The sequence below is a fragment of the Podarcis muralis genome, chromosome 5 (genome assembly GCF_964188315.1).
Source record: "Podarcis muralis chromosome 5, rPodMur119.hap1.1, whole genome shotgun sequence".
NCBI classification, from domain to species: domain Eukaryota; kingdom Metazoa; phylum Chordata; class Lepidosauria; order Squamata; family Lacertidae; genus Podarcis; species Podarcis muralis.
The window spans coordinates 51,000,674-51,026,053 of record NC_135659.1 but is presented as its reverse complement, the minus strand read 5'-3'; the positions used below and the strand labels follow the sequence as shown (position 1 = coordinate 51,026,053).

Below are 25,380 nucleotides of genomic sequence, written 5' to 3'. Positions count from 1 at the left end.
TAGGGGTTATCAACATTTTGGGGCCCCATGGGCACATTTGGAAAACTGAGGAACACTCCACAGCAATGCATGAACCCACCCCAGTGCAACTGCCTCACTGAGTAACAGTGCAACCTCTTACACCCCACATTCCACGCCCCACACTGACCACTTCTCTTACAAGGACAGCATTCCAGAATTAAGCAGCTCCATACTGACCCCCCCTCCAAGGATGTGCACTAAGAGGACAGTGGTGATTCTCTTCCAGCCTGTGGCAATGTATTCCTGGGAATCACACACCATGTGTTTAACCAGTCCAATAGCCAAACCACGGTATTGCCCACCAACTCTACACTTTAGCACAACAAAGCTCCTTATCAAAGCGGAAAGAAAGTACAGTATAGAGGTGTGCAAATGGCAAGTTGTAAGAAAGCATAATTTATTACACTGCACATTATTGTTGATCACTGGGCATGTCTGTTAAAGGCACTAACCTTAGCTTTGAATTTTTGAAGTTTTACGGAGCTTGAGTCAACATGACATGGTTTTAAGTCCAGAGTTAAAATCATTTAATACACGCAGCTAATCTTTTGTAAGGGAGGCAGGCACAATGCGATAGTAACCTAAACTCTACCTGAAATTTCCATTCCTATATCCGTCTCTCATGCAATCAGTTTGGCAGAAGGCCATCTCTATTTTATCTTTCTACTATTTCTTTTTTTATTTTTTTTATACTTATACATCATACAAACATTGAATAAAATGAACAAATAATACAAAACAGAAGAAAACACAAAAACAAAATTAGAAGGATATAAGCATAACAACAAATTACAATTGCAAAAAAGAAAAGAAAAAAGTGACTTCCAACTAACTCCATGATTCCAACTAACTGTAATGATTAAATTTTGGAGAAATATTTTAATTACCTGTGAGATTTTTATTCCAAGCTAAACCAAGTATGGCTCTGGGAATCAGTTATCTTCATATAATTTATAAAGACTTCCCACTCTCTCCTTATTGTCTCATTAGAGTAATTTCTTATTAAACCTGTAAGTTTGGCCAGTTCAACATATTCTGACATCTTAAGAACTCATTCTTCTTTTGTTGGTGTTATGCTACGTTTCCAATGTTTAGCAGTTACTATCCTGGCCGTCGTTACTGCATACAAAAATATTCCTTTGGTTTCTTTTGGGATGTCTGTTGTTAATAGGCCCAATAAAAACATTTCCAGTTTTTTTTGGGAAAGTATGTATTAACATTTTCTTAAATTCATCATAAATGGTATCCCAATTTTTTTAAATTTTAGGGCACGTCCACCACATATGGAAGAAATTCCCTTCTTTGAGTTTACACCTCCAACATTCTCCACTGGTGTTTTGGTACATTTTAGCCAATTTCAAGGGTATAAGGTACTATCTGTACATAATGTTTTAAAAATTATTTTATTGTATAATATGCTATAAATCTTATGTCTCTTTTCATAAATTTTCTCATTTTTCTAATTAAATTGTATGACCCGAGCTCTTGTGCCCATCTGACCATTACATCTTTAACTTCTTTATCTCTTCTACTATTTCATTCATGCCTTTTGCCTAGAATAGAAGTCTTTCTATTCAAACCATTTTAAGTCTCCACACATCATCTGATTCTATGCAGTACAGGTAGCAACTGCTTTGCAGGCAGTCAACTGACGCGTGAGTCCTTTTGGACCTGGAAAAGGGCATAATGGGGGCAGGCTTATACATGCTCCACCTATGCACGTGGGGGCCAGGAACGCAACCCTCACGCAAATTGAGAGTTGCCTGTACTTTCTGGACAACTCTAGCTAGCTACATTTTACCTTCTCCTTTCCTTACCACTAATCATGGTAAAGCCTTATATCTCTCCCCGGCCATCATCTTATGTGGCAAGCAATTTTGGATAGCAGCTACATTGCTTCTATGTTCTATGCAGTGTTTAACATACAAATGGCAGTTTTCATAGCATAGCTGAACATCCTGTCACAGGGAAGTTGAAAAGCCAACTCCCAAAAGCACCAAGCATTTTAATTTCTATGCACTTCCTGCAGTGTGTTAGTGAAATACAGCACCCTCCAGTACCTTTCAGGCGGAGGAAATTTTTGGAACCTTCATTTACGAAGCACTGGGCTTGATACACAAATGCCTCCAGGTCATATTCTGGTTGTTCCGCAATATCCAGGAGACAGTTGCAGTCGTTCATTTTCTGAGTACGAAAGGTGAGAAAAGTTAGTTTCTCTTACATTTATGGAACAAACGCATGTTACTGGAAATATTGGCTTAAAATTTGCACTGAAATCTTGTTGCATGCTACTTGATCTAGGATAATCATCATTGGACTACTGCAATGCCCTCTACGTGGGGCTACCTTTGAAGGTGACCCGGAAACTGCAATTAATCCAGAATGCGGCAGCTAGACTGGTGACTGGGAGTGGCCGCCGGGACCACATAACACCGGTCCTGAGAGATCTGCATTGGCTCCCAGTACGTTTCCGAGCACAATCCAAAATGTTGGTGCTGACCTTTAAAGCCCTAAACGGCCTCGGTCCTGTATACCTGAAGGAGTGTCTCCACCCCCATCGTTCAGGCCGGACACTGAGATCCAGTGCCGAGGGCCTTCTGGCGGTTCCTTCATTGCGAGAAGTGAGGTTACAGGGAACCAGACAGAGGGCCTTCTCGGTAGTGGCACCCGCCCTGTGGAACGTCCTCCCTTCAGATGTGAAGGAAATAAGCAGCTATCCTATCTTTAAAAGACATCTGAAGGCAGCCCTGTTTAGGGAAGTTTTTAATATTTAATGCTGTATTGTTTTTAACACTCGATTGGGAGCCGCCCAGAGTGGCTGGGGAAACTCAGCCAGATGGGCGGGGTATAAATAATAAATTATTATTATTATTATTATTATTATTCAGAGTCACAATTTCAGTTCTTCAACAGTAAAAGCCACTTGAACCCAGAGACTATCAGGAAGATTTGGTGCACTACCCACTAATACATACCTCCCTGACATCCTTAAGCTCCTCTATTGCCTTCTCCTCAAGCTCACTTATCCGGGTGACAGCCTCACGGAAACTGGACAGATGAGACAGCTCATCATCAGAAAGCTGTTGTTTTGACAAGAGAAAGTATTAGCACAGCCTCACTAAGCTCTACTTGCCAAACAGATTGCCCTCCCGTTCAGCACATGCAAACCTCATGAAGGTGGGCCGATTCTTCCTCACTGATATCCACCTCTTCATTTTCGGTTTCCATGCAGTTCTGTGCTTCTCCAGCTGTTCCATTGTGAGGGAGCTCCTTCACTCTGAGAACAGAAGGGAAGAATCCAGCCTTGGTAAAGCACTTAATGGCCTGTATACAACACAGGTGAAGCCTGAGGGTGGAACTCTTCCAGTCATTCTGTCTGCGCAAGCATTCCAGCTTGCTAGACAGAACAATACCCCGCCCCACCCCACCCCCTGTTCTGGAGGTTCTCCCAACCCCCACAAGCCGATTAATTGGGGGCCACAGAGGGGAGGACAGGGGGAACACCCCATTGCACAAGCTGAAGCTCATGTGTAGGGCTTCCACAGGTGGTGCTTGTTAGATGAATCCCACCCTTAAAGTGAAAGCCTGAGGCCATCTGAAAACTGAAATTCTAAAACAGCTTTTCCTTCCACAAATACATTATGACTAAGATCACTTGTATGACCAACAATTTACCCCAGGATTAAGGATGAGATTTGTAAGTCCAGAAATCACTCACCTATCAGCATACCGCAAGGTATTTAGGGTATATTCACAGGAATTCATGCCTGGGGAGATCATTGCAATCTGAAAGCAAATAAAAAAATTAGCCAACCATATTCATTTCTTACTTTCTATACAATTACAGTCACTCACATCCATCCAGCCTGCAATGCTGTCCCAGCATTTCTGCTTCACTGATCCCATCAACAATGAAGCACCTTAAGTTTTCTTGCACCTTCATCGTATTTACTTGGAATTTAGACTCCACAGAAATCTATAGGCTTTTTCCAAGCAAACAGGTTGTCACCTTAATGCAACTAAGACCCTGAAGGAGAGCAATTTTAACATCTGTACGTTGATAAGCTTTGCTCTAGATTGCAACATACCAGCTCATGAACCAGTGCAACAAAAATATTTGATCAGGAAGCTTGTTTTGGCTTTCTGCATAAATCAAGAACTGGGTATAATTTTCTTAAGATACACTGGCAGAGCTATTTTACTTGTTACTGGAAACAGAATAAGTTTCAGCAAGTTCCTGCCATTTCTGAGATCACAAGGCCAGCTATTTAACTTACCATACAGGTTCTGGAATTTGCTCCAATGAAGGAATCCCTCAGCACTTGGGTAAGTTTGCTCTCCCGAAAAGGTGTGTGTTGTTTATTCTGGCCTAGAGCGCGGATACATTCCTGGGGATAGGAGGAGAAATAGTCATATTTGAACAGCGTTTAGGATCATCACCATCATGGCTATAGCTAAACACTTTGTTTACCTTAAGTAGAACCTAGTGGACTTCTAAGCACTTAGTTAGGATTGCACAGTAGGATGTGGCTCTAGATGTTGCTGACTCCCAACTCCCATCATCCCTGGCCATGTTAGCTGGGCTTGATGGGAATTAGAAGTCTAACATCACCTGATGGGCAATGGGCTCCCCACCTTTGAAGAAAAGGTTGCAAGAAATCCTGCAGTGTGTCAAGACTGCCCTGCTCTAGGTAACTATGAAATATTATCACAGGTACACTTAAAACTTTTGTTTGCCTTGTTCTTTAGATAGTAGACAAAAAATGTGCAGTGCTCATCACCTACAGCCCCTCAAGAAAAGTAGTTATATATTACTTCGCAGTGATTATCTAAAATGATCGAAGCAGAAACATTCATTTGTTGCGAGACATTATTTCTCAGCGAGGGGCGGGAAAACAAAACAGGGAGAGAGGTCTTCTTGCCGAGGATATAGCAAGAAACATACCAGTGAAGCTGAAAGAGTATGCTGGTTTGTGATACCGGTATTCAACGGTATGACAATTTATCGCACTGCCCTAGACTACACTACAATACCATCCGCCTAGTTGCAGCCAAACTCTTTAAAATTTCTACTAAAATGCCAACAGGATGTTTATTGAAAACTAACTTATCTTCAGGAAAAATCACAAATAGCTTCTAATCTTTTTTGAACCACTTGATCAAATCAAACTTTTATAGAGTTAGAATTGGAAGGAGGTTCAAGAGACATTTTAATTTAACTTCCAGATAGCGGTAACCAATATAGACACTGCAGTTTGGCATTTTGGTATCTGTCTATGCAAGTCAGTTGCAATGCTCAGGGTCCTGGTGAGCTTCTAATATAGCTTTCCATGCTGAATGTTGCTGAGCTCCTTTTCACAAATTATTCCTAGTCCTCTCATTCTTCAGTGGCCATTCTACAAGCTCCCCAAACAGCTCTGTCATAACTAACTGGTTTAGCAAGTGTCTTCTATAATAAGAGTTGCAAATCTGTCTCCATACATCTTGAGTCGGTTTGTCCAAGTCTGCAGAACTGAACAGGAAAATAAACAGTGCTAAAGAGGCTGGTAGTAAGTAGCCCAGTCCTGGATTTATGCCACCAGCTGTCTATTCTGCTCGTCTAAAACTGCCACGAACTCTTATTGCCTGTGCCACGGAGTTACACTGTACCTTCAGTGCTAGCAAGCTCTTGTTTATTTCTGCTGCTTCCAACCGTGTCTGCCGATCATTGCTGGAGGTATCAGCACCTCTTTCATTCCCAGCCAAGTCCACTAAGGAGAACTTGCCATGAAGTTTTCGTTTTCTGCGCAGAATAATTTGAAAACAAGCATGGGAACGCGAGGAGCTGGCATTTGCAAATGTATGCCCGGATGTCCTACAACAGAGATAATAGTGTTCATTAGATCATGGGTATGAAATATAATTATATACCAACTGTTCCATGTCTTCACCTCAGAATATGTCAGTATAACTTGTGTTGTCTGTACCTTATCTGTTATGTTCCAATTAATGCTTCTACTTCCAAGTCTAATGTGAATTTAATATATTAAAAGGATACTAGCCTTTGCAGTATCTGCATGGATCTAAGCATGGAGTCTCCAACCAGGCACCCATATGAATTATGGCAGACATCCATCCCACTTGGTGTCCACCAAGCTCCTCTGCCCCTCCCTAGTGGGAGAGTGTTTTGGGGAGGTTGCCTGATTTTTATTTGATGGAGGAAGAGTCTGAGCATTACCAGTTTTTTTCTGTCATGTCTTCAGGAGTTTTAGATTTTTAAGTGTGCCCTGGAGCCCAAAAAGGTTGGAGACAACACCTAATGTCTCCATTGGTTGATTTTTGCCTATTGGTTGGTTGATTTTTGTTGTTGTTCTTATGATGTACCGTATTTTTCGCTCTATAGGGCGCACCAGCCCATAGGGCGCACCTAGTGTTTTTTTTTTGGGGGGGGGATAAAAAAATAAGTATTTCCCCTCCCCCCAGGCACGGGGCTGGGGCGGGGGAAGCCCGAGCTTCCCCCGACCCCAGCCCCCAGAACAGGCTGCTATCCGCAAGCCTTCAGAGCCCGGCGGGAACTCCCGCCGCGCTCAGAAGGCTTGCGGATATCTGCCCGAAGTGCGCTGCAAAGCGCTCCCCATACTTCGGGAAGCAGGCTGCTATCCGCAAGCCTTCGGAGCACGGCAGGCACTCCCGTCGCGCTCCGAAGGCTTGCGGATAGCTTCCTGAAGCCTGGAGAGCGAGAGGGGTCGGTGCGCACTGACCCCTCTTGCTCTCCAGGCTTCAGCGAAAGCCTGCATTTGCTCCATAGGACGCACACACATTTCCCCTTCATTTTTGGAGGGGAAAAAGTGTGTCCTATAGAGCGAAAAATACGGTATTTTGTGCTTTAATATTGTATTTTTATGTTGTGAACCACCCTGAGATTTGCTAATGAAGGACAGTATACAAATTTTAAGTAGTAGTAGTAGTAGTAGTAGTTGTTCAGTGTTTTGGTGTTCTGGTGACATGAATGACTCTTCCTTCACAGTCCCCAGTCACTTTCTCCGAACTCTCCACATCTATGAATCTCTTTCCCTAGGAATTGCTTTTGTAGCAATAAAAAGCCCCTAAGGTTTCAAAGACTGGAGAAAAATAGTGAGTTTATAATAAAAGCAGGTTAATTTAGAACATGCAAGTTCAGTTTTACTGGTGCAAAATTTAGGTTCCTATACAGCTCTTCTTGTTTTACCACCAGAAGACTAAAGACTATGGATAGTCCCCACCCTTTCTTGCAGATTTTCTTCTGAGTAAAGGTAAAACCGATTATATATTGTCAACTGCTCCTTTTCCCTAAGAGTTAAGTGGGACATGATAAATGGTCAGATCTACACCCTGCATTAATATTAAGCATGCAGCACAACCAACCTGCAGGCACTGCCTATCTCAATCATCCGGATAACATCCTCAGCACAGTTCACTTGCATTTCTTGCAGGCCAACAACCTGAACCTGCTGTTTGCCATCCTCCAGCACTCGCAGCTTTGCTTTTTTGTTTAAGAGATCGAATAGCTGGATTGGAAAAGAGGGAAATACAGAAAGTTGCAGAAAGATCAGGTGCTGCAGGGTAGCATTTGAGAAAGCTGCTTAAAAAGGTCTCACATATTTTTAAAATCCTCCTGAAAGCCTCAACATAAAGCTTTCCAATAAAGAAGGGTACAATACATTTATGCATAATGGACTGGAATGTCACTGCAAACTCCCCACGGCTAGGAACCGTATGCCAAGCACCACAAAGATCCAATGACACCACATTTCCCATGAATGTAGAGACTGGACTAAGTATTAAAATGAAGAAACTAACGCATGCAAACAGAGGAGTGGCTTAAGAGGAGCTCAAACCTCTCTCCCAAGAGCCTGCATTTTCTTAGGGATGTTCACCCTCATAACTGGTGATGGTCAGATTTTCTTTATGTAACTTGTGGTGTGGCCTCAAGAGCAGTGGGTATATCACATCACATCCCTCTTCTCAGGTTAAGAAGACTTGTTTGATTCACCCAAGTGAACGTTAATGCCCAGTGCAAGACCATGCAATGTAGTGAAGTGCTCTGCTCTTAAAATGTCTCAAAGATTTCCATTTAGCAGTGTTTAAGATTATACAAACTGTAACAAAGCTGTAACCCTAAGTCTAAAATGGCTTATAATGAGAAGACACCTCTCACCACTGCTAGGCTACCCCAGCTGCAGAAGGGGGATGTTAGTCTAATACTCCCTGCCATCACCAGATTATATATAGAAGATACCAAGTCATCTCCAGCACACTCAGATCTCAGGAGATATGAAGAATATTTAAAAATACACATGGCCTCACCTTTCCATTATATATTTCAAAGAAAGTCACGTACACTTCCAGACCTAGAGCCTTGTATCTTGGCTGGTTCTGAAGAAGGAAGACATCCTGTGCTGGTAAGGGAAAGACATTTACAGGACAATTATCAAGAGCTCTATGTGCTTTAGGGTCCTTTCTAGAAGTTCTTTTACAGCTTATAAAGTGGTTATCTAAAGCATTTACTGTGGACATTAGTACTTAATGTATACCATTTAACAAGAAGTTTAATTGGAAGAGCAGGCTTCACACATGCAATAGATTGCATATTACAATCTATTTTTCCTTATGTTTCCAACTTTTTAAATAAAATTCAAATGAAAATGGTACATACATGCAAAAGCATATATTCCTTTAGAGGCCTTCTGCACTTTCCCAGAGAAGTCACCTCCCATAGTCTAGAAAGAGAAAATATATTAAGAGACAGGTTCTCAGCAGTTATAAGGGAATCTATTTTCTGCAACTTTGATTACAGTATTTGCAAGCACAGAAAATCGATGTTTAAAAGCAGTGGAATTCAGTCTCTGCAGGATCATGCAACAGCAGCCCACACCCAAAACCTCATTTAAAAGCCACGTAAGTACAGCAGCTATGGCTATATAGATAAATGCTGTGATAGGGCCTTAGGTTCACCAAGCTAAGTCAGAGTGAAAAAGTTCATTAATATCCTGCAACACATACACACATCCCTCAAGAACAAAACACTTACATGGGTTTTTCCACTTCCAGTCTGACCATAGGCAAAACATGTAGCTTTCCCTCCCTCAAATATGGTCTGCACAAGTGGTCTAGCAGTAAACCTGGTCAAACCATAACAGGAAAATGCAAAATATGAATGAATGAGTGAAACTATAACAGTACAAGTGAATTCTGAAAACTTAAATCCCCATAAAACCATTTACAAGAGCACCCACAAAAATAACTCCATTATAGCTTAATAACTCAAACACTGACAAGATCAGAAGTCTACAAATTTGCTTGATCACAAGAGCATTGCAGGCTGAATAAGAGAGGTTCCACTAGGCTCAAGAGCTACCTTTCTACAGTTTCAGCACTCAAGATATAAGGTTGTTTTAGAAGGGGCTATCAGAAGCTCTTGAGTTGCTGAATCCTTTGCTACTATGTATTATCATGCTACTGTTGCATTGGTAAGTTGATGAGGGCTGATTAGCAGTACCGTTATTCTATTCATCTGATTTTGTGTTTTATATCATTTTTTGTAAACTGCTGTGTGACCTTTTTAAAAAAAAATTAAAGTGGGATATAGCTGTAGTCCTAGCAAAAAGGATTATGTCTACTCCCTGGGGACAGGAACAATCCCATTAGAGCTGAAGAGTGAGGCACAGGGGTTCTGCCCCTCTAGTTTTACACCTCTGCCTTAGAAAACCTTCTCATCTCAAGTACTTCCATAAGCAGGGATGGGGAACCTCTGACCTGCAGAACACACTTGGCCTGTGAGGCCATTCTGGGCAAGTCTTGCCCACCCTGCACCTAATACCATGCATGGTGTCAGGTATGGGCAGGTAAAGGCAGAGCTTCAAAATAACAATTGGGAGCTTCAAGTGAACTCTCAATTGTTCCATTTTAGCAGCATCGTAAATGGAAACTGCTTCTCCCTCACAGTGCTATACTTTGAACTTCTGGTTTGGCTCCAAGAGTAGCAGAGACTATTTGAAAGCCCTTTTGCAAACAGTCCCACACAACTTTTCAAACATGCAATGCAAAGGGGCTTTCAAACAGTCCCAACAATCGAGGTTTCATAGCAAAGAATCAACCAACATCATCATGACGTCAGATTTGGCTCACCAGGGGTGGGGAGAAAAAGATCTAGCCTACTGGCCAGAGAAACTTCATCACCTTTGCCGTAAAGGACTTCCCTGTATACCACGAAGACTGATGCTTAAATATTAAGGGGATAAAGTTTCTGCTCCCAACACTGAGAAATAACAGATTTGGGAAAGATTAACTATGTTTTATTTCTCAAGTATCAAGGATTTCCAGTTATTTTGCCTAACAACAAAGTGTGATTTTGTGCAATGTATTAATTGATCTTTAGTGTGGAATTTTTTTGGTTCCTCAGGAGGAATTATTGCAGAGTGTCAGATTTCCAGTGCTGCTTCACCACCTCCCAAGCCCATCACAAGTCCCTTACCCATGAAGGAGCTCCATGCAGCAGATTCCCCAGGTAAGGATTTCCCACCTATCTGGCAACTTCTGTGCATGAAGTTATAAATGATGCACAGATATGAGCTTATACAAGAGGCAATAACGTTTTTTGAAGTGGCATCTGCTGCCTGGAGTGCCTGTATGGGTTAAAATCTTTGACAGCTGCATGAAAGAAGCTTCACATGTGAACTGGCCCTCCACGTCTACTGTCCCATTTGCCAAGTGTCACAACTCTGTACTCTTCATTCACTGCCATTGAAAGGAAAGACATGCATTACCAATAAACCATTTCATTGGAAGCTTTTTCATCAAATGAGAAGTCAAATCGAAAAGCCTGGTTTTCAAGGTATTTCGTCAGATCCACCTTCACCTTTGGTTCATGCACTAGGATGCTGTTCTTGCTGGCAACAGTAATTATATCACACTCTTTCTTCCCAAGTTCTGTTTAGGAAACAAAAGTAGTTCACACTATAAAGTTGAACCCTATTGATCTGCAGTGTTTTGTGGAACTGACAACCTGAGCAGGAAAGCAAAGGTTGAACAACTTGGCATGGGATTTTTAATAGGAGATGAGCAGCACAAGGGAAGCACCGAGGTAGTAAAATGTTAATTGAAAGAATTAAACATTAGAGGGAGTTGACAAACTGTACAAGCATCCTGCTAGAGGTTTGCTAAACAGGTCTTCTGGTATCTTATTCCTCCCTCGTTGGAGCAAAATACATGACATTGTTTTTAAAAGACAATCATTTTCAGCACTAACGAAGTTCCAACTGACAGAAACCTGCCATAATTTCTGCACTGACATACAGAATCCAGCATAAAGAACAGTGTTGGACCAACCTGTCAATTGTTAAACTCCACAGATGCCACTTTACCTTGTTTATTTAAGGGTCGTTTCCTCACACAGACACAAATTCTATGTTCTTCTATCTTTAAAAAAGGAAAGAAAATTTCACATTAAGACCAGCTCTTTGGCATCTTTATTAACTAAGCTATATCAGAGAAGGTGATGATGGGATACTCTGCAACACCCAACAATATAATGCAATTCCCTAGTATAAGAAAGTTTTAAGAAGTAAGAGTTTTTGTTGCAGTTATAAAGATTTGTAATATCACTGTCAATATTAGTCCTTTTTCAGTAAGTCATATAGCCAGCAAAGGTCCCATTCCTATGCAGAATGGCACCAGCTGTCAAGTGCAGTTTTCTTATTGAGATAGTTCTGCATATATGCAAATAATGTTAATGTGAAATACTACAAAACTATGGCCCCAACAAAGCATTTTTCAAAACCCTGTACTGAACTCAGTCATGAAAATTTTAAAAAATCTTTTTCCATTGTGTTTTTCTTTATTTGCAATATATATATTATTTATAAACATTGATTCATGCAAAGTTTATTTTTGTTATTTTACAACCCACCCCCCAATGTTCCAAATGTCTATTTAATATCATGTAACTTAAGTAGTTCCAGTTTGTGGAATGGTAAGGTAAAGGTACCCCTGCCCGTACGGGCCAGTCTTGCCAGACTCTAGGGTTGTGCGCTCATCTCACTCTATAGGCCAGGAGCCAGCGCTGTCTGCAGACACTTCCGGGTCACGTGGCCAGCGTGACAAAGCTGCATCTGGCGAGCCAGAGCCGCACACGGAAACGCCGTTTACCTTCCCGCTGGTAAGTGGTCCCTATTTATCTACTTGCACCCGGGGGTGCTTTCGAACTGCTAGGTTGGCAGGCACTGGGACCGAACGACGGGAGCGCACCCCGCCGCGGGGATTCGAACCGCCGACCATGCAATCGGCAAGTCCTAGGCGCTGAGTTTTACCCACAGCGCCACCATCATCCCACAAATCACTATGTGATCTTGGAGGCCTATAACCAGATTTATCAACATTATATGTGATAAAAATATACCAGGTTGATGAAAAATAGATATCATTTATACGACTTGTATAGACAAAGCAGGCAAGTAGAGAAAGTCATGTGAACTTCTAGAAGTCACATGCTTAATGGAACTTTAGCCCAATGATAGCTGTTCCGCTCCCTTGAGTGATTATCACTTGTGAAAATTTTAATAATTTGCCAAGTCACAGTATGATCCAGCAGCCTACCTAGTTCACTGAGCACTAGATCTCTGTTTTATGTTCAATGCACATTCTTTGACACCATTTTAAAATTCTTCAGGACATACAATCAATAAATGAGCAGGATTACTTTGATAATCCCAGATAATACATTGAGAGTTCAAGTGGAGTCCCATTCTTTAATAGTTTACTTCAGTTTCCTAGATCTTGATGTTCATAAAGTATTTGTTACCTCCTTAAAATATAGCGAATGTACACCAATAACTGTGTTTATTTGAAGATGAATACTAAATAAGAAGACACTTGGAGGGGAAAATGTGGCTAGTTAGTTGCAAGTATTTACTTACGGGGTCATTCATTGATATCGACTGACAAACAATATTGGCTCTATATTCCTTGACCATCCGTGCAAAATCCCAGTTTGGACAACTACTATCATATTCCTGTAAGGCAAAGTAGTAATTAACTTTTTCTCTTCCTATAGAGAAAATTATGCAACTTTTCTTCCTAAGAATGTGCAACACTACCAATTAAGAAATAAAATACAGAGAGTAGGCAAGATCTTCCTTGGGGCAAAAGTTTCACTTTATGCTTTCATCCACCGTTATTAAAGCTTCACTACTATACATTTTTATAAAGCTTTTCCTCCCCTTCCAGTTCTAAATGAGATTCCTTGAACGCTTAAGTTCCAACTAGCTGCTCTCCATTAAGTTGGTCTAATTGTAGCCTTGATATACTTAAAGTATGGCAAGCAACTATCGTTTTTTCTTAGACAAGTTTTAGAGAAACTGCCCAGGCAGTTTTCTGTAATGTGTCTGCCATAAGGACCTTTCAAAACTAGAACTAGGAATAAAAATCTAGAACTCAGTTTGGTATGCTAATTGCTTTTAACTTTGAGAAACCAGAACTAATTTCATTCCATGCAATGAGAAAAGCTAAATTGCTTATTTTAGTCAGATTACATAGAGAACAATGATGAATATCCATGCTCTGCATGTCACCCAAGATACAGCTATTGAATGAAACATCCTGCAGAATGTTTCACAGGCAAGTGTCACATTCTTACCTGTGCCCGCTTATTTCTTATTTCAGAGAACTGGGCCCTTTTCTCTTCCCTCTTATTTTTCATTTTGTCCATCTCTTTTACAATGTTAGATTTCCTACGAGCTAGAAGAAGCAAGAATGTTATTACTGTTACAGAAATGAAATGGCCTACATCCAGAAATTGATCTTCTATCCACAAGTCTCCCAGAGGCAGTCTTAAAACAAAAATAAAAATCAGGAGGTGTATCATTTGTCGCGTTAATTTCTACAGTCATAGGTGATATTTAAGACAACAGGAGTGTTTAGGTTCCTCAAGTCTCCTTGGAAGTCATCCACTTTGCATGGAAACTTGTGGTGATAGTGAGCTCTGCAAATGCCAAAATACACTTGAAACACTACTTCTTATGTTCAGGAACTAAGTTTTTATTCAAACTTGGATGCAAGACTGAAGACCAGTTCAACCTAAGCTTTAGTGTCCATCCTCAACTATATTCAAACCTCCATTAAGATGGTAGTTACAAAGCTCTCTACCAAACTGAACAAAGCCATATTGATTTAAAGAACCATGAAGCAAGCTGGGAACCATATTCCTACCTTGAATTGCAGCAGAGACCATTCTCAAAGTCTGTGGAGTGTCTTCTGTCATTTCATTGCCATTTGGCTGTACATTACATCGATCAGTAGAATAGCTGACCCTAGATCGAGTTCGTACAACTGTTGAGACGGGAAATCAGTGGTTAAAAGCATTACTCAAGGCAACACAAGAAATAGTGAGGGTTTGTAAAGTTACAAGGTCCTTTTATGCATAGGGGTGAGAGCTGCCCTACCCCTGTGAACACTTGTGTGATACAAATGCAAAATCATAGTGTATTGTACTCATTCCTACTCACCAGGAAGAGCAGAGTGGCTTCGTGTTCGTACAGGAGCAGGCAATTCCACCTCCATATCGTTTTCCAGAGGGCTGTTCTGAGTTTCTGCTATGACAGACATCTTGCTAGCTTGTGATCGCAGTACTAAGGAAGCAAGGGGAAAGTGCCATCAATTACCAACTTAATAATATTCAGCAAAATTGACTCCAAAAATGTTTGCGTATTTTTGTGTGCGCACAAAGCAGTACAATACAACTTCAGCAAGCATTTGGGAACTAGAGGCCAGTTTGGTAAAACCTAGTTTAAAGGCTGTATTTAACTAACTTTTACTTGGAGTACACCCAATGAAATTAAATGCCATGACTAACAGATCCTGTTAGTTGAATACAACCCCAGAGAACAGTATAAGGGTGGTATTTAACTAAGTTTTACTTGGAGGGGCAGATGCAGCTCGTCAACCTGGGAAGGTAGCCTATGTAGGAGAAGGAAAACTAGGCAATTTTAATAAGGTATTCAGAAAGACATGTTTCTAAAACCTAAATTAGCGTAAAGGACTTCAAAAATGGAAAGGTGAGGGAGTATTACCATAGAATTGATGAGCAATATAGAGGCAACAAGATACTGCTAAGATTTATTTCCTTAACATAACTCAAAAAAGGAAACACCTCTGGAACATATATTTATTGTGATACAGAGTAACCAAACTTTATTTTTTTTAAGTTCTAATAAATGCTTTGGGATGAACAACCATTAGTATTATTTTAATTTATTACCTGCCCTTCACCCTATGGTCCCAGGGCAGATTACAATAAGTTAAAGTACAAAATTAAAACCTGTTTTAAAAACTTACAAGTACAAAAAATATACCACCACTGCAATATAGAGAGTAGGTCCTTATTAATATTAAGCATGTATCATGACACTTCTGTATGGGCAGCTGAGGTAGAAGAGGCATAAGCTCAGGATAGACCTGCAGGGTCAAAGCTACAGGTGACAGTAGCTATATAGAAATTCCAAAAATAAGAAGTGAGGGGAGAATCAGGCTCTGTAATACATTTACTAGGATTCATATGCCTTCCAATTCCCAGTCACCAAGTAAATCTGAGACAAAATTGCTTCAAAATCAGATGCAGCATACAGAGTTCTTTTCCCATAGAGGGCTAAAACTATTCATAATATCTCAAAGCAAATAAATTTGTTTTTACCTTCTTTCGGAGCAGGAATTTTTGAGAGTGTTGTTCTGCGGGTTTGCCTCTGAAGTAAAAAAAAGTATTGTAGTCTACTGAACATTAACACAGTCCCCACTTTGCAACATAATAAATTTGGAATATAAATGGAATTGTTTTAATGAGAATTGCTAACTGCCAACTTACAAATATTGTAGAGAACACGGAAATACATTATCTAAAAATTACAAAACTCAGAAAATTTTAGAAGTTCTATTAGTTTCTGTGTATTCCCCAAAATAAGAATCAAAAAGAATTTTAGGACAACCAGATTGGCTAACTTGAGCCAGGCAGATCGAGAGTAGATTACAGCTAAATATTTCAATGGATTTTTAACTGTTAACTTGAACGTCAGTGAAAAACTACTAGCAATGTTTATCAAACATCAAATGCCTCCCACAGGATTTTAGCTTCTGGTTAGTTAATAATGCAATTATAGTTATCTGGCAACATAAGACAATTCAAAAGGCTTATACTTCCCTTCCTACATGGGGGTGTCACAACAGCTAGCTGAAAATTAGCTCTTGAGAAGAGGGATACTCTGGCAAAGAAACATGTGCAAACCATGCTTATGATACCATACAGAAACCAGGTACACAAAGAATCTAACTGAAAACTGAATAGGGCTTTGTTACAGTGAAGAAATCCACTTTCATTTTTATCTTCATAAAATTCCATAATTGTCATTACAAATAGTTTGGCAAAAAGAACCACCAACACTTTATTTGGCTGATTTGTTTTCATATGCTTGGTGCTCATGCTGAAGGGGGTGGGAGGGAGATTTATACAAATTCCTTCCCTGCCTCTGCAACCTGCTGTAAAGATGTACTAGAGAGTTGGGGGGAGGTAATAGGGTGGTAGGTGGTACAGAAACAAGGAGTGGGAATTAGTGAAAAGCACTACTTTACTGTTTTGCCAATAGGTACTGCTGGATATCAGCCCCTTCCATTTATGAAAGGAGATACAGTACTGTACTGTACAACCACACTTTTCCCACCCGACCATTCCTATGAATGAAGCAAAAGTTAAGTTCAATTCACCAGATGATGTTTCTGCTGTATAATACTGCCTTCTATTAAATATGGACTGCAAGATTTAAACATGTATGCTAGGAGGGGTACTGAATGCTACTTTAAAAAAGAAAGTCATCAAACTCAGGGAGATTATTAGGGAAATAACCAATATAAAATTGCAGAAGAAATGGTTAGTTTATTGATGGTGAAGTTTTGACAGGATTAAGTTTTAAAAGACATTGTTCTGCCTCATTTATATTAACTGGCCCTATCTGCTATCTGACTAGGTAGGTATAATGATTTCCCTGTAGGTAACCGATGCAACAAAAAACTGTATCAAATCAGAATGCAGAACTTGGTTTTATATCTGTATGCTGCTTTTCCAGCAACCAAGCTGAGCTCAAAGCAGCTCACTATAGTATCAGATGAGTCAGCCTCAAGCATTTGCAGCCGAAGAATCTAGTCTTAAGGGTGCAGAGAAAATAAGAATTTGACTAAGCATTTTGCGATCATGACTATGATCTAAAGGACTGCTTGAAAAATATATTTGGATGAACTTGCTACCAACAAAGGCAAACACCAGAAAAATTGAAAACCACATGTTTCTCTGTATAATGATACACTTCTAGGAGAGACCCAAGAACTCAAATGTGGTCTTAAAAAGAAACTTACTACATGCAGCATCCAACAGAACAGTTCCATTAGTGCAGGGACTTTTGGCTGTGCAACAAATGTCCCTTCTCTCTCCTCTCCCTATGCACCTCCTGCAATCAGCTCTGGGGGTTCCCCCAACCCTCGATATGGGCTCAGGGAGAGAGAGCAGAGGGGAGGAAAACAAGGGACAGTTCCATTGTGCAAGTGGAAATCCTTGCACTAGCAGTGCTAACATAATAGACAAGCCTTTGCTGCTGTATTTTCCTAAAAAGGAGGGCACTAGGAAAAGGGGACGACAGAGGAGAAGATGGTTGGACAGCGTTCTCGAAGCTACCAACATGAGTTTGACCAAACTGTGGGAGGCAGTGGAAGACAGGAGTGCCCGGCGTGCTCTGGTCCATGGGGTCACGAAGAGTTGGACACGACTAAGCAACAACAAGCGTGAGCATCAAGCCTGTACCTGCTCTGGAGGCTTATATTTAAATCACCTGACATTATATGATGTCAAGTGATTGACAGCTGTGCAACCCTTCCCATCTGTCAGAATGGACCACTCACCCCAAAATCCCCTACCCCTGGACTATATGATAATGTGCACAGGGTAAGCTGCAGAAATTGACTGCACATATGCCATAGTGAAGTGAAAGGGTAAATCATCCAAGATCATGACAATAGAGCAACAAGTGCATGGGAAAAGGCAATTTGGACAGTGGTAGAAAGCTTCAGGTAGGGCAGTCCTACAAAGCAGTGGCGAGCAGGGGCTTCTGTATGTCCAAGAACAAAAGAAAAACCAGTATTTTCAAATCCAGGCCTTCAGGAAAAGCTGCAGGTCCTACAATTTCCTCCTCTTGGCAATTATCTGACACAGAAGCCCCATGTGCCTTTGGACATGGTTCCATTAGCTTTACCTCTCGCCATTTGCCTAAGCTAGCACTCTGTCCAAAATGCTCTTTCTACATATTGCCCCACCATCTCTCTCCTTTGCCCATCAGATTTTCCCTTTCAATTGTCATTGCCTCATTCCTAGTCCTCTGAGGCAGTGTGCATATTTGTATCCTTAGGGCTCCTCTACCCAATGTCTTGCTCCTCCATCACAAGAGAGTTTGGCCATACTGCTTCCCCCCAGCACCACTGTTCAGGTGATGTAACTGCTATTAAGACATGGATGCAGAAAAGCTTCAATTAGCACTTTTAGAGGATAACAGAATAAAGACATGGGGGGGGGGTGTCAGAAATTATCCCCAGGAAAGTACATGAATAGAGATGCTGTTTGTATACTTTTCTTAAAAAAGAATTAAAAATGTTGAAAGACGTAAACTTCTTTTGCATTGTTAATCCATATTTTGAGACCTCAAATCAATATAGAGGCAAGCATGAAATAGTAAAATATTAAAAGATATAAAAACAACTCATTAAGTTTCAAACCATCTTTAAAATTCAATAGATTCAGATTCTTGCTGCTTGGCAAGTATCAAAGGAAAAACTCCAGGATAACCTACCTGTGTGGTTACATTCTCCTGGGCAAGATGGCTTTCTTTCGCAGCAGCAACAACTGGAGATGTAAACAGCTCTGGATTTATTGCTACCACATCATCAAGGTCAATCTGCAGAGGGAAAACAGACACAAAACACAGGATGAGCCATTTACCACATAATTAATCATCAGCCTTAAGGGTACATGCCTAAGCACCAGGACCATCAGTCAGCAATTTGTCTGGCATGACCAGTTTAAAGCAATGAATTCACAGCTCTCATAAATTGATATACAATATATTAAAACAAGTTGCCCACCAATATAGTGTTCCAGGAGGCTATTATTTCACAAGACACCAGCAAAACCCATTTGCTACAAATGCTTTAATCTCTAGTAGCTAATCTTAGTACATCCCAGTCATTCCTTGATTTCCGCTGTAAGCTCCTAGTATTTCTAAAGCAATTATTACTTACTGAAACAAATTCTTAGAAAGACTGGCATTCCAAAAAATGAAGTGTTTACTAATCTAAAACTAATCAGTTAGGCTATGCAACTGATTTCTCCCTCTTAGGTTTGTGCATGTGAAGAGGTAGAGTGAATAAGTCATGCCCCACAGCCCATCTGCTTTACCTTAAGAATGACATCATAATCCTATTGCTAGTGCTGCAATATTCTAACAGTCATTTTCCTGAGCTACAGAGGCACCCATAGAGCAGGTAGGAAGTATGAATTTGAAGTCTTCAGATCAACTATTCAGCTTCTACACATATCACACCATGTTGGGAAATGTTGTCTCTTATTCATTTAACACAAGAGTTTGTTTCGTGGTTAACAAAAAAAGCTCTGAGTAGGTGTTTAGTATATACACTTATTGGCTAACATTCAGCCTGATCCTAGTCATGTTTACTCAAAAGCTAGGCTCTACTGAGCTCAATATATTCACAACTTACTCCCAAATGAGTAAATTAGTTTTGCAGCCTATATGATACAACTTTCTAAGCAAAAGAGTGTCATTATTTTTAGGACCATTTCTGCATTATACACCATTTATCATGGTAGGCTGAAGGTAGGCTATGATCTACTAGATAATTTTTATAGAGAATGTTAGTCCTTCACTTCATCCAACATAATAAATATTATGTTCTTAATAATACACATCAAGATCACTTAACACAGCAACATCTTAATTGGTAAGATCCCAGAATGCACTCTTGCTTTGCATAATACGTTTTACAGACACAAATGAATTATAAAATTCAATTTTTTTAAAAAAAAAGTCAGTTAAGCACTATCCTAGAAAACCACACTGTGCAGTTTAGGGGTGACTCCCACAAGGAAAAAGAATGGTAAATGAAAAAAGAATCAAGTTTGAGGTAGAGAAGGAATTATTTTTAAGGATCATCTGGTGGAAAGGCAGGATATGATTTATTTAATTGGCATATCTACAAATATCCATTCAAAGACATGCAAAAAGGTTTTCAGAGTTGGAATTCTTACTAATTCTGGACAAAAAAGCAGCACGTGTATGATGCAGGAGGTAGGTTTTAAACCAACATTTATTGAAGATTTCCAAATATATGGTTTATATGATGTCTACTCAATCATAAGCGCCTTGCCAATCCAGCCCAGCATTCTGTTTTCCAGTGGCTAGCCATATGCCTAAAAGGAGCCAACAGGCAATTGGTATTGCTGGAGAATCATTGCTGAATTGTATGCACCTCAATAGCTCGTAGGCCCTATTATGTTCAATAGGTCTTATATGTAAACATGTATTAGACTACCAATCCTAAATGGAGGGTGGAGTGGAGAGGGAATGAATTGATGGACAATCTGCCACTTCTAAAGTCTACCATCTTGTACAGGCAGGGCAAGTGAAGGGAGAATCTGGAATTTTACTTCTTATTCTCTGGCAGTTGAACCACCTGTGGAGCTTTCTGTGGCCATAGCTATGGTCTGCAGCTTAGACACCTTGCTCACCAGAGGAAAGGCACCTCCACCTCATCCTAACTCCCTTCAGCCAGCATAGGGGTTAGGGTTGCTCTTAGCCTCAGTTGCTTGACTGCATAAGTAAAGAATGGGGATATATTTCAAATTCTCACCTCTTTCCCTTTGACAGTATTATTTTCTGTCCATTCTACAGATACCACCATTTTTTCCAGACTCACTGCCTTGATTGTGGCACCATGGACTGCACCTGAAAAGGGGGGGAAATCATTTCAAAAAAGGCTAGTTTCCTCAAATCAGAGAACCACAGAGGAACTAGATGCACTGAAATATCAACTAATCTGAAACATGCAATGTGAAACTTGTCACAAAAGTACAAACACATCTGTGAGCTTCCACTCTAAGCAGAAAAGTATTAATGGAGTACCATAGGTAATGATTTGCTGCCCTCTTTTGAGAGACAGTTCTAGGTAATATAAATATTTTGCAGTAATTCTTGCTCTTCTCCCTGGATCGTTTCCTTGACAGTCTTAATAAGTTTGCTTATGCTTAACACCAACTTGGACAAAACCATGTTCTACATACTAACATGGTCTGCGATGTAGGAATGATATAATGATATATCACAATGTCTGAAATAAGGATGGAGCTATGTAGAGGCATTGACTAGCTTCACAGTTCTTCCCGCATCATTATTTTTGCATAGTGCACACACAGACACATCACAATTCGCAATATATTGCCAGGTGAAAAATTATGAAACAAATATCACAATATGAACATCAAACTGGTTTTAGATGATATATCAATATATGGCCCAGCCCTACTACTATTCCTAGAGAAGCTCCCTCCCCAAAAACACAGTTATATCTCTGCTAGCTACTGTTGATAGTTTCCAGGTAGTACCATTACCAACAGAATATGCCTTCTTATATCCAAAGCTCAAAATTCATTTTAGAAAAGTGTCTGCAGAAGAGGTGAGGAATCCCCAGCCAAGGGGGGCATAGGTGATTCTCCTAGCTTCTCTAACCAGCCCATGGGACTCTCCCCAGGCTCTGTTTGGCACCCACTTTGAGTGCTTTTGTCTGGCTGGAATGTATCCTTGAAATGTGATACTGTAATGACTCTTGCACAAATCTTTCAATCCAGAAAAGCATGTGTGGCTAGACAAACCTCTAGCTTTTGCATGGCTGGAATATAGCCTACTATACAAAGGGTTCCAAGTTCTTATCAAGCTCTTTTGCCTCTGGCCAAGGTTTGCACCTGCCCCCCACCCCACCCCCCAAATCAAGCAAATCAATAAAAATACTTAACTAACCAAAGTTCTGCCCCCCAACAGAAAGTCTGTCCCCCTAACATAAACCATGGCTATCCCCATGCCTCTGGCCCCTGTAAATTTGCCCAGAAAGGAATGTGGCCCTCAAATGGAAAAATTGTATGTAAAAAGTCGTTTGAAAAAGTCCTTAAACCATTTCGTAAAACTAACTGTTCACTATAAACTGAGGCAAAGTGATCCCGTGAACTGCTGCATTAGCAGCTTGTTAGCTTATAGGCACAATTCAGAGTTATGTTGTTCACCTATAAAGTCCTTAACAGCCTGGAACTCAAATTACTAACGGAAACGCCTCATCTTATTAGCATTGGAGTGTCTGGGAGGGAAAGAATTTCACCAGATTTGTATTCAGCTACGCAACGTCTGAGGCAGCTTTACTGCATGAGGGAACCTTGTTGCTGTTAAACAAGTCTGTGGATGGTCAGTGCCAGGATGGGAGACCACCGGGAAACAGCGTGCAACGCCCTCTTGGCTTCCATGACGGAAAAAAGGTGGGAGATAAGTACTGGTTAATGAAATAAAAACCAAGCAGGGGCTTCTCTATCTGGCTATATGCTGGGTCCCTTCCATTGCACGCCAGAAGGAAGGCGAGGATAACTGCAGCGCATGCGCATTAATTCTACAAAGCCCCAGAAGAGGCTGAAAACTTTGGCTACGGCAAGAGGAAAAAGACACACCTAAACAGATCGCGATTTTTGTCAGGCTCTAGTCCTTTACTTACCATTACTACGCTGAATATTAATCACTGACCCGGGCTGAAGGCATCTATAAACGCTTGGGTCCATAGTACTGGAAAAGCCTGGTTCTCTAGCGTCAGCAAAAATAAAAAAGGAGCACCTCTCACTTCACAGACCGGTATCGAAAAGAAGCAGCGAATCAACTGCCGCCGTTTTGAACGGGGCGCGCCGCAAAGCCTGCCGGGAAGCTACGTCTGTCAGGTGACGTAAATGCCTACAAAAAAACTACATCTACTAGCACGACTTGCGGCGCCCGCCCCCTAATTTCCCCATGTTTGCTGGAGATTTACACTTCCGAAAATGACGTGCAAGCCAAAGTTAATGACACGGAGCCTACCCAGAGGAGCATTCTAAAGGGGAAAATGTCCTCTCTTGTGATGGAGAAGCAGCTATATAGGTAGACGAATGACGGGGTCTTTTAGTGCAGATTAATTGGTATCTCGTAATTTTTAACTTTTCTGTTTTCAACCTTTTTTGCGTTCTGCCCGATTCATTTACTTTTGCCTTTTGGTATACAACTTTTCCTTTTTTGAATCTATGGGAATCTCGTGACGATTGCCAAAATTTAATATTATGCACATATCGTATTCATGGCATTTTATCCCGCTCTTCCTTGAAGCTCAGGCATCCCGCCACCCGTTTTTATTCCCTTAACACCCTTATAAGATGGGCTGCCTGAGAAACACAAGCGAGGGAGTTTTGTGGCGGAGGGGGCATTTGCACAGGGTTCCCCAAGTCCGATGGGCTACCGATCAGAACGCTACATTTCCTGCAGTCCTGCTTTCATTGATATACAATAAATCGTGATTAACTTAAAAATAAACAGACTTTTTAAATTCTTGCTTCCGCTTAAACACGTGTAAGACTGCGCTGTGGGTCGGCATTAAAAGAAACGACAGCATCATGCTTTTAGCAATACTGCTTCATGCCTGTTGGCTTTTGCTGAGTTAGTAACTATTCAAATCTATTTTTAACAGTAAAGAAGTAGCCCCACCGAAGCGGGGCCTCAAAAAATTAGTTGTAAACTCATAACTGTTCCTCTCCACGGAAATCTTTAGTAAAAGGCGAAAGATTTATACGATCTGAAGAGAAACCAGAGTATAAACTTAAACACCGTGGTAGATTTGCGGGAGTAACCACGCCTGCTTCATAGGTGATAGCAACTCCTTTAAACCAAGGGTTAAAATCTTGCTTTTCAACAATGAGTTATATTCCGGAATTTCTACTTGCTTTTAGAACCAGCACATGTAATATTTCACAACAGAAATAAACAGAAAATACAGATAAAACAATTAATTCAGCGCACTGCATTATGGTTGTGAGTAAATGCAAAATAAGCTCACAAACTCTTCCTGCTTTACGCCCCGCCCTCACCCAAGCCGTCAGCCGCGGCTGGATGCCCATATCTGTCAGTGGCTTCTGTTGCTGCTACAGACTTGTTGGGTCTTGTTCATAATGGTGGTTCAATTTTCTACATACAGTACTTGGAAAAATGATACTGCTGGATAATTACGTAGTGAACAATGTAACTAACCCGCAGGAAGTAGCAAGGCCCCATAAAAATCTACATTTGGCTATAACAACACACTAATGATTAGTTTCTTTTAAATCTATCATCTCCAAGGAAGAAAAAAATTGCCCTTTTTCAAAAAGAGGATTTCATACTAACAAATATCATATTTGCCAACAAATTTTCTTTTCAAATTCTAGTCTCAAACTCAGCAATAACAAAGTTGCAAACCCGAACCAATGGATTCAAGTTACATGAAAGCAGATTCTGAACACCAAGAAGCACTTTGACAGTAAGAGGTGTTTGACAGTGGAACAGGCTCCCTGAGAAGGTTGTGGACTGTCCTTCACTGGAGGTTTTTAGCACTGGCTGGCCACCTGTCATGGTGGCCCTTGGGGGTCCTTTCCAATTCTACAATATCTATGGTTCTATGATACCAGTACCTGGTGTCTGTTTCTGCACTTTCTTTTAGGGTTATCACACTCCCCATAAATACATTTTCCCTGTGCTGGTGGCCATCAATGTGTCCCGTGGGAGCAAGTTTCTTAGTTTAAATATGTGCTGCATATTTAAACTACTTTTATCTGTTGCAAATCTTTCAACATTCAACTTCACTGGATGTCCTTGAGTTCTAGCGTTATGAGAGAGGAAGAAAATCTTTTCTTTATCCTCTTTCTCCATACCATGCATAATGTTATAATCTTTTATTATGTCACCACTTACTCACCTTTTTTTTAAACTAAGAAGTCCCAAATGCTGTGCCACCTTTCTTCCCAGGTGAGTTGCTCCATCCCATTTATCATTTAGGTTGCCCCTTTCTGAACCTTTTCCAAGTCAAAGGCGCACAAATGTGTGCGTGGATACAGACCCATGTATGCACGAATGCCAGAGTGTAGGGACAGCCTTTATTTTCCTGCATATAAACAACAGAAGAAGAATGGAATTGCTTTAAGAACATACACTCTCCTTA

At 40.6% G+C, this 25,380-nt stretch overlaps 1 protein-coding gene and 1 non-coding gene across 5 annotated transcripts in view; both read right to left on the bottom strand.

Moving 5' to 3' along the window:
- The window catches only part of KIF2C (kinesin family member 2C), a 30,438-nt gene extending 5,282 nt beyond the window's left edge, over nucleotides 1-25,156 (bottom strand). The window contains exons 1-20 of one of the 4 annotated variants that reach the window (XM_077928789.1): nucleotides 25,138-25,156; nucleotides 20,986-21,080; nucleotides 18,912-19,016; nucleotides 15,725-15,773; nucleotides 14,541-14,663; nucleotides 14,245-14,364; nucleotides 13,673-13,773; nucleotides 12,954-13,049; nucleotides 11,403-11,457; nucleotides 10,806-10,968; nucleotides 9,071-9,161; nucleotides 8,696-8,759; nucleotides 8,347-8,438; nucleotides 7,405-7,547; nucleotides 5,671-5,875; nucleotides 4,299-4,409; nucleotides 3,740-3,807; nucleotides 3,190-3,298; nucleotides 2,997-3,101; nucleotides 2,082-2,205 (exon numbers count right to left, since the gene is read on the bottom strand). In XM_077928789.1, the coding sequence (XP_077784915.1) occupies nucleotides 2,082-2,205; nucleotides 2,997-3,101; nucleotides 3,190-3,298; nucleotides 3,740-3,807; nucleotides 4,299-4,409; nucleotides 5,671-5,875; nucleotides 7,405-7,547; nucleotides 8,347-8,438; nucleotides 8,696-8,759; nucleotides 9,071-9,161; nucleotides 10,806-10,968; nucleotides 11,403-11,457; nucleotides 12,954-13,049; nucleotides 13,673-13,773; nucleotides 14,245-14,364; nucleotides 14,541-14,663; nucleotides 15,725-15,773; nucleotides 18,912-19,016; nucleotides 20,986-21,036 (1,975 nt within the window). In that variant the 5' untranslated portion in view covers nucleotides 21,037-21,080; nucleotides 25,138-25,156. Of the gene's footprint in view, nucleotides 1-2,081; nucleotides 2,206-2,996; nucleotides 3,102-3,189; nucleotides 3,299-3,739; nucleotides 3,808-4,298; nucleotides 4,410-5,670; nucleotides 5,876-7,404; nucleotides 7,548-8,346; nucleotides 8,439-8,695; nucleotides 8,760-9,070; nucleotides 9,162-10,805; nucleotides 10,969-11,402; nucleotides 11,458-12,953; nucleotides 13,050-13,672; nucleotides 13,774-14,244; nucleotides 14,365-14,540; nucleotides 14,664-15,724; nucleotides 15,774-18,911; nucleotides 19,017-20,985; nucleotides 21,081-22,408; nucleotides 22,762-22,884; nucleotides 23,082-25,137 lie in introns of those variants that run through there. The other 3 variants (XM_028733690.2, XM_028733692.2, XM_028733693.2) reach the window with 3 other exon arrangements.
- LOC114600000 (U5 spliceosomal RNA) lies at nucleotides 23,887-24,002 on the bottom strand. Its single transcript, XR_003707413.1, has one exon. It is a non-coding gene; the product is annotated as a U5 spliceosomal RNA (small nuclear RNA).
- Nucleotides 25,157-25,380: the final 224 nt, after the last annotated feature.